The following is an 8971-nucleotide window of genomic DNA, read 5'->3' on the forward strand; positions in this document are numbered from 1 at the left end:
CGCTGATGGAACTAGCAATCGCTGGTGTAGAGTGTAGCTATGTTAGGACCTTACTGAAGTAGTCAACATTAATATTTTTCTGTTTTATTTTATATCTATTTTACTATTTTTTTTTCCCATGGTTCTTTTAATGAGAAATTGGCATAACTATGAGTTGATCGGAAAAAATCGTGCTGAAGTTCTGAAGTAAAATATTTGTACTGAAATACTTTGCTCAGTCGTGCGTGAAAGCCACTGGTTTAAGACAGAGATGACAAATCTAGTTAAACTGGGTTAAAGAGAGATAAACGATGACTGTTAGCTAAAAATCGGAAGATAATCAAGTTCTGTCATTTATTTTCCAACAATTCCTAATCTAAAACAATCCATTTCGTGGGTTAAACATCCCACCTGAACCTCGACCATTGCTAGGCTCGTTCCGTCTGACAGGTGTCATATCCCGAGATCCACGACCATCATTACGGCCGTTACCTCCACCTAAACCGAACTCACGACCACCTCCCCCACCGTTTCCACCGGGAGGACCTCCTCCTGCTCCACGTTCTTCGGTGCTATCGACAGCAGCACCGGGTCCACCTCGATCACCGGTACGGCTTTTGTCACGACCGCCTCTACCATTATCGCGTCCTCCACGTCCACCTCGGTCATCATTGCCTCGGTTGTTATTGTTGTTGTTCCCGAATGGGCTTCTTGATGTTGTTGTTGTCGTCGTTGTCACTCGGACGCCACCGGAACCCGATTGACCGTTTTCTCTGGAAGGGAAGAGCGTCGAAGCAATGGCTTGCTTTGTTGTCGGAAGAGCGGTTGTCGTTGAAGTAGTCGTTGTTGGTTCCTCGGTTGTTGTCGTAGTAGTGGATTCTTCTGTGGTTGTCGTCTGTTCTGTTGTCGTGGTTGTCGGTTCTTCGGTTGTTGTTGTCGTCGTTGTTGTTGTGGGTTCTTCAGTCGTGGTTGTTGTTGTTGTCGTCGTCGTAGTCGTTGGTTCTTCAGTCGTGGTTGTCGTTCTTCTAGTCGTTGGTTTTTCTGTTGTCGTTGTCGTGGTGGTTGGTTCTTCAGTTGTTGTAGTCGGTTCCTCCGTTGTTGTTGTCGGTTCTTCAGTAGTTGTGGTAGTTGTCATTGGTTCCTCAGTGGTAGTACTCAACTCCACAGGTAACGGACTAGTTACTGCAATGGCGTCAATTGTCGAAGAAGCGTTGATGCGAGGAGCCGGCGTCGTGAAGTTCCAGTTCATCATTGAACAGTTTACTGGTGTTACCATGGTATTGTTGAACGGTCTAAATGTAGTAGACAGTGGTTTCTTTGTAGGAACTCTTCTTGTGGATTTAGTTAAGAGCGTAGTAAGCTTCTTCGTGGTCAATTTTCTCGTAGTTGAACCAATCTTTTTCTTGGTTGTCATAACTTGTTTTCCATTTTTTGTGGGTTTCTTCGTAGTCTTTTTTCCACCTTTCGTGGGCTTTACTGTGGTAGTTGTTTGTTTTCTCCCTTTCGCAGGTTTTACAGTTGTCGTAACCTTCATCTTTTGATTCTTTTCACGGGCCGCTCGTTTTGCTTGATCTGAAATGCGGACCTTCTCATCGTATTCATCGTCATCTTCTTCCGAAGAGGACGAGGCTGAAGATGAATTCCTGTTGCCCTTCCGTTTACCACCAGGTGCTTCCTTTCCTTTCATGGATCCCGAAGATTTTTCACCTTTACCACCACGTGCAACATCGTAGCTGCCATCTCTGTGACCTTCCGTCACTTGCTTAATAGAGAGAAAAACGAATAAAATAAGGATCATCAAAATCTAAATCAAAATTTAATTTACCAAGGCGACCAAGGATAGAAGAGTACCCAGCAGCAGTAAAAATTTGGAAATTCGCATTTTCGAGTGCGAATCAAAATACAGTTTGGTTGTGACGGTTAAAAATGGATTTGAAGCATCGTTTTATACCAAGACCTTGATTAGCGAATAATGGGTTGCGGAACACAAGAACATATTCAGTATTCAAATCGATGCTAATGTCGATGCTAATGAGCACTTTTTGAGTGTTTATATGAAACCCATTTATTGAGAATTGATTTCCGTAAACAACATTTGTGAAAATAAATTCGAAATAATTAAATGTTCACATATTTTGAGCTCGTTTTGCGCACAATTTATATTGTTAGCATTGAAAGGAATATCAAATGATTTTCTGTTGAAAATCTTTTAAAATAATAAGAACATTTGTACTACGAAATGGGTTGCAGATATTGATTGTGCCGTTCGTAGAGAATTTTACTATTGCATAAACAGGATCGATGTACTAAATCGTTTCGAAGTTTTTTACAATCTTCAATCCATTTCACAGGCAATAATAGTTTTTCGTCGTCTGCGTAAATCAGTACGAAAATACCCGAAAGGGCTTGTTTATTGATAGAATGAAAAGCAACGGTTCCAAGTGACTACCTTCAGGCACTCCAGAAGACGCACTACGAATTGACAGTCACGTACTGTTGTCTGTCCACCAGATAAGACTTGATTAAGGATAAGATATTTCCTCCAATACTAATTCTCACTAATGCATACAAAATTCCGTTGATTTCTGCTACATCGAAGACTTTCGAGATGTCGTTGTAGATTAAGTTCATTTGGAATCCCTTGACCATTGTTATATTGAGTCGTCCGCGTCCGTACAATGAATGTCGTTCTCAAGGCGGATTCTCCACCGCGTGTCCGTCTGTCAAACTGTCTGCCAGTCTAGTCTCATATTCTACATATTTGGATGCAAGGTTGCCAAATATCATTGAAGAAACATGTATGGTGTAAATGCAATATACTACAACCCCCCCTTAGAATAAATTAAAACAAGTATTTGTTATGTTAGTTATTTATTTTATAAAATGTGACAATGCCATCAAGGAGGTGTGTTCTAGTGTGGCACATAGTCGGCGTGTTTTGCTGGTGGTTGTCTAATACGTTTGTCAACACCAGCTGATGGTTGAATCGGTTCAAGGTCTGCAAAAGGTTCAGTGAGCGGAACGGCAACTGCTGCTGACGAATCAATCTCACCTTGAACTTTTCCGTTTTCTTCAGATGATTCACATTGACTTGCAATTTTCTTCAGGTGAGCTGAGCTCCGTCTGTACAGCTTACCAGTGTCAGCTGACTGGATAATGGTATCCGTTCCGCTCTTTTCGCGAATAACAAATTCTTCGCTACTGAAATCCGAATCAAGCTTATTGGATTTCCGCATTCATTTAGCCAGTACATGATCATGGAATTCTGTGTCGGCTGAACATAATAGAAAGCTCCCGAATGACGTCATGCGCAGCTATTTTATCCATTTCGCAAATCTCCATAAAACGGATATAAAAGTCTATTACAACCATAAGGTATTGCCCTTCCGGTAAAGGACCGAACAAATCCAGTGCTATCGTATGCCACGGAGTACTAGGTAATTTACTTCGTTGTAATGGCTCCGGAGGTTCTGGTGCACCAATGTACATCCCTTGCAGCTTTTTACGAACTTCTCTACCTGTGCGTCCATCTTTGGCTACCAAACATGAGATCGGAGATGATTCTTCATCATTGTGATTCCTGGATGACTTGCGTGGGCAGTCAAGAGTACTTTATCCCGAAGTGAAAGTGGAATAATTATGCGGTCGCCCCTTACAAGGACGCCTTGAATTTCAAAGAGCTCATTAGCAATCACACGATAATTGATCGGTAGATTTTGATCCTCTCCTTTTTCTAACAGTTCCAGAACTTCCTGAATCTCTGAGTCTGCCATGCTGGCTTCTACAATATCTTGCCATACTAAAGCAGAAGTGTTAGAATACCCCATCGCAGCCACGCAGAGTCTCGTCCATCGCTTTCTGAAATAGCTTCGGAGCAGTGACCAATCCAAATGGCAATCGTTTGAAACGATATAGTCCTCGCCGTGTCATGAAGGTTGTTACGTCTCGGGAATCTTCTTCTAACTCAATTTGTAAGAACGCCTCCTTAATATCAAGTTTACTCCACAATCTGCCACGTCCTAGCTTTGCCAAGTAGTCATCCACTGATGGCATTTAATGGTGTTCTCTCAACACCGCTTCATTCACTCTCCGCAAATCGAGGCATAGTCGCAGGTCGTAGGTCCTGATTTTACTTCAATGATGTCGCGATTAAGTAACTTGTCGAGTTTTCTGTCCACTGCTTCTTCCAGTGGTACGGGAATCCGTCGCGTAGGTTGGTAAACTGGATATACTTCTGGAAGTATCCGTATCTTTGCGTTTACACACTTCATCTTCGAGAAAGGACGACCTTTGATACTGTTTAACAACGAAAAACTCTGCCCTGATGCGTTGATCTCCGGGTGAAATATTTGCAACGAATGATCCGAGAATAACAAGCGGCGCCATACTTCCGTAGGCACGTAAGATCCGGGAACTGCCTTTCTTTGATGCAAACACCTCTATCTGCTCGCTTTTGATCTTCTGCCACATCTCTCCACTGATAACATTGGCATCGGCACTAGAGTCGACCAGCATTTCCACAGAAACTCCTCCAATCACACACGCAATAACATTAGACTCGTTACCCGAATAAAAGGCATAGTACACCTTGGCGCTTCCTGGATCTTCCTTTGGTACTTTGGTTGATTTTGAGGAGTCTAGAACCGTCTGGACTAATTTTCCTTCTACTCTGGCTTCAGATACCTTCGGTCTCCGGCACATGCTTTCGTAATGCCCGTAAATCTTACAATTACGGCATTGCTTCTCACGTGCAAGACATCTAGGTGAGGCAGCGAAGTGTCCCAACCTCCCGCAGTTATAACAAGTCTTCTCAGCTGATTTGGCCATACCTGTGACAGGTTTGCCCTTTGAATTACCCTGGTGCTCAATTTTAAATACTTTTTCGGGTTGCTGGCTTACTGCTATCTCTTCTATCTGCTGATCTACAAATTCCTGAGTGGTCCCTAAAGCTTCAATCTCCGAAAAGGATAAATCTTTAAGGAGGACTCTTCTGCGCACCTCATTCGAAGTATACCCTTCAACTACTGCGTCAGTCAGATAAATATCGCTCAAAATGGAACTAACTTCAGTACCATATTTTTCAAATCCGCACTGGGAAACCTGTTGTTTCAGCCTAATCACAAAATCAGCGAAGCGTCCTCCTACCTTTTGTTTCATCAGTCGAAGTTTCCGTCTTTCCGATGTACTCTGGTGTCGAAATTCGAAAAACTCATAAAGCTTCTCGATAGCACAACCATACCATCTAGGATCCAATGTTACCAGCGGCACATGATTGTAATCCTCCAGATTCTTGAATACGACTTGCAGGGCCGGACCACCCAGGTGCAGGAGTTTTGCTCTCTTCTGAAACTGGTCGGTGACGTCATAGGCAGCAAAGTAACATTCGAGCCCCTCCTTCCACGTCTTCCACTCATTTGCGAGCTTCCCAGCCTCGATTTGGTTGCATCGAAATGCTGGAACTGGTCGAGAATCTTGCATCTGAAACAAGATTAGAAATAAAATTTTAATTATTTTTTTTTTTTTTCAGTGTCCGATCGTCCCAATCAGTTCTAGCTTCCCGATATTTTCCGAAGAAATCCCAAAGATTTCCGCCATCTACCCGGGAAAGTCCGTACGACTTTCGCTTCATTTGCTTCCAGGAGAAATCCTTCAGATTTCTGCCTACTCCAGGAAAACAGTTTCCGCCATCTTTCTGGAGAAATCCTTAAGATTTCTGCCTCATTCCTCAACCTCTAAACATCGGGCCCCAATGCGGAGCCCCTTTTCCTTATCGTTCTTTATTTTTTTCCGTTCGAGATATTAAAATCACATTATCACTTTTTCTCGAATCAAAGCTTTTTCCTCCTTTCTTTTCTATCTTCATTCACTATATTTTCACTTTTACTGGATAACTTATCATTTTTTCCTTTAGAAAGCTTCATATTTTGGATTAAAAATCCTCGTCGCCAGGTTGTTGTATCGAGCCGTCCGCGTCCGTACAATGAATGCTGTTCTCAAGGCGGATTCTCCACCGCGTGTCCGTCTGTCAAACTGTCTGCCAGTCTAGTCTCATATTCTACATCGTTGGATGCAGGGTTGCCAAATATTATTGAAGAAACATGTATGGTGTACTACAAACATAAAATATAATGCGCGAGTGGTGAACTTGCAGTGATTTGCGACAACAGATCTTTTTCCGAAAAATCCGTGCTGATGGGGCGAAATTCTATTCTACTGCTGGATATAGTCGGTGATAAACCAACTTTTCAAAAGTTTTTGGCCAAGCAGATAATATTGCTACTTCCCTGTAATTTTCTGTCTATTTCTAGTTCCCTGATTAAACTGTGCCTAGATTTTTCGAACATGTCTCTTTTTCTTCGATAAAAAAATATCGTGAACGACAGGATCAATGGGCATCATTATAGGACCCCAAGCTTTCGTTGTTCGATAGTTCGTTTTGAAAAACTCAGCAAAAAGCTGCGCTGTACTTTGTGAATCCGTCGACATGTTGTTTTGGAACTTAACTTGCGTAAATTTTCTTTTCTTTTTCTTTTTCGAGTAAACGAATTTGATTATTTTAAAGAATGCTGTACATATTTTTTTTTCTTAGATTTTTTGCAATACTTTTGTGATAGATTTTTTTTAATAATAAGAGGACAATTGATACAATGAACTAGTTTCTGAGTGGCTAGAAGGATTTTTTTGTTTTCATAGTGATTTGATTGCTAATGATAGAATATAGGCATCAAGCTATTGTTAGTGAACACATGAATTGTGTTTAAATGTTTATGTGGTTATAACTATTTTAATGAAAATGAGATTTTTTTTTTGTTTCGATTATAGTCGTTTTACCATCTATATGGCATTCGCGACTTTATCAACGGTACAGTTGGCGGATCGTTATTGAAAAACTTATCCGGTACAACTGTGTTCGATGTTTACTCTTGGGCTCGAACTCGTGGACATCGGCTCAGGAGACAACAGACTTGCCAACTGAGCTATATCACAAGCCCTAATGAAAATGAGATATTTTTAACTAACTTTAATAAATTTGAGTATTAAGACCAATTTACAAAAAAAAAAAAACATTCAATTGTATTTGAGCGACGATTACACGTTTAGTAAATTTCAGTGCCAAACTAAAAAGTTACGATAATTTGGTGTTAATGCGAAATGAATGCGACCATGACTAATTGACCTCGATCAGTATTAGTATCGAGATTATTATTTTTCACTTTTTTGATGAAGGTCGTTTGCCGGAGTCCCAAGGGATTTAAAAGCTCCTTGACGGATGACATTGGCGATTAGTAGCATTCCAGCCGATGGAATTGCCGCCCGAAAGATGACCCCGATATTGTATATTCCCATTTTGGGGATTTTTATGGTGAGTATTTTTCTTTAATGTTGGGAAACTTTTTTCAACAAATTGATTTGATTTTCAGATTCTCAACAATTGTGATTGTTTGAGTTTGGCTCGTCCAGTGAATGAATCTTTTAACGATGATTGGTCGATAATAACGCCGAATATTCCAGATGACCCGATAATGTCGATCACTTGCTGCGTTGAATCAGTTAATGGAACTGATGATGCCTTTCTGAAGCCGTTCCCTCACAATGAAACATTCTATCCATATCCTCATGTAAATCCAGAAATGGTGCCTTACCCAGATTTTGTAAACTTCACATGGCCAGAATATCATGTGGATGATACGAATAGATCTGAAGTAGATCGACAGTTGTATCCGTTTGATGATTACTTCCCATTGGGTCCAATACTGGGGCTGGGACTGCCCCCAATCAATCGCCCTACTACTTGGAATTTCAATAATGAATCCCTGGAGCCAGAACTTATAACTTGGGCTGCCGATGATGGACACCCGGAACCGATTCACGATTTTCTTCCGGTGTTTAAAGGAGAATCGAAAAATGATACCAAGTTCACTGCAAAACCTATAATGAGCATTAGACCAGTTCTTGTGGCACATCCCAATAGGCGAGGGGTCCTCGAATCAAACGATGATCTCAAAAACGAAATGAAGATTACCTTAGCCAGTGGTCCCAGATTGGCTGTCGCTGCATCTGCTGGTGCCGAACCAGTGGCGAAAAACGTGGTTGCCAAAGCAAACAGTAGTACTGCTGCTCCTGGTGCAACAACCAAAAAGTCGAAAAAGAAGCGCAGGAAGACTACGGCGGCACCGACGACAACTACAACGACGAAGCGAACAGCGGGAGCAAAGAGGGCGAATATGCGTAAGAAAACGACCACAGCACCGACTGCCAGTACGACACCGAAGACAAACGCCACGACCGGAACACGTAAGAAGATGAAGCGGAAGGTTACCACTAAAGCAGGCAAGGCAATAGCAGCGGCGACAACGACGAGGACGACCACCACCAAGCGTTCAAACTGAATCTTTTCAAACTGTTTTGTTCAGATTTAAAATAAATTATTTTATTGATACTCTTGAAAATTATTTAATTTTCGAAATCTCGCAGGTTACATAAAAGGGCGGGGAGGAGGGAGGTGGCTTAGGCGGTTAGGATATGCCCGATATTTCTACCGGAGGATCTAAAACCTAAAGTTCAACACCTACCCTCAATTACCAAATTGAGAACGCTGTACAGCTTCGATGCCTAGCCCTTGGTAACGCCTTCGTGAACACATCAGCTGACTTGCCCCTCAGTAGAAATTTGTTGCAAAGAGAGCTGACCACTTCTCACGATCTCCCTGATGTACTATCTATACTTTCTCCAAGAGCTTCAACCACTGATGAAGGATATTCTTCTCCATCAAAGCGAAAGGAGTGCTAACCTCATTCAGTTCACTCAGGAATTTTGATATCCTTCACCGCTTGGTACAGAACTTCAACTCTCTCAGCTTCAGTCGATGACAGACTGGCCGTCTTCTGACGGTTCCGTAGATCATGAAGTAAGATTTCCCTTAAGTGGATCTGTGTTCGTGTTTCTGCAGTAGTCCAACGCCATATCGTTAATACGTCAAAGGTATCAAAGA

General features: G+C 41.8%; 2 protein-coding genes across 2 annotated transcripts; one reads left to right on the forward strand and one right to left on the reverse strand.

The window, feature by feature from the left end:
• Positions 1 to 355: 355 nt before the first annotated feature.
• On the reverse strand, positions 356 to 1884 carry LOC129758954 (integumentary mucin C.1-like). The gene is made up of 2 exons (XM_055756473.1): positions 1805 to 1884; positions 356 to 1741 (listed from the first exon to the last, which is right to left on the reverse strand). Exons 1-2 carry the CDS (start codon positions 1859 to 1861, stop codon positions 356 to 358), a joined length of 1443 nt encoding a protein of 480 aa, XP_055612448.1. The 5' UTR covers positions 1862 to 1884.
• Positions 1885 to 7249: 5365 nt separating this feature from the next.
• Positions 7250 to 8369, forward strand: LOC129758970 (uncharacterized). The gene is made up of 2 exons (XM_055756474.1): positions 7250 to 7342; positions 7401 to 8369. Exons 1-2 carry the CDS (start codon positions 7250 to 7252, stop codon positions 8367 to 8369), a joined length of 1062 nt encoding a protein of 353 aa, XP_055612449.1.
• Positions 8370 to 8971: the final 602 nt, after the last annotated feature.

Source organism: Uranotaenia lowii, chromosome 1 (genome assembly GCF_029784155.1).
Source record: "Uranotaenia lowii strain MFRU-FL chromosome 1, ASM2978415v1, whole genome shotgun sequence".
Classification (NCBI taxonomy): domain Eukaryota; kingdom Metazoa; phylum Arthropoda; class Insecta; order Diptera; family Culicidae; genus Uranotaenia; species Uranotaenia lowii.

Excerpts from the sequence above, each read along its gene's own strand:
- LOC129758970 (XM_055756474.1), top strand. The coding sequence starts at position 7,250 with ATGACATTGGCGATTAGTAGCATTCCAGCCGATGGAATTGCCGCCCGA. Across the intron at positions 7,343-7,400 it reads CCATTTTGGGGATTTTTATG|ATTCTCAACAATTGTGATTG; the intron begins GTGAGTATTTTT and ends TTTGATTTTCAG.
- LOC129758954 (XM_055756473.1), bottom strand. The coding sequence starts at position 1,861 with ATGCGAATTTCCAAATTTTTACTGCTGCTGGGTACTCTTCTATCCTTG. Across the intron at positions 1,742-1,804 it reads TTCTATCCTTGGTCGCCTTG|CAAGTGACGGAAGGTCACAG; the intron begins GTAAATTAAATT and ends CTCTCTATTAAG.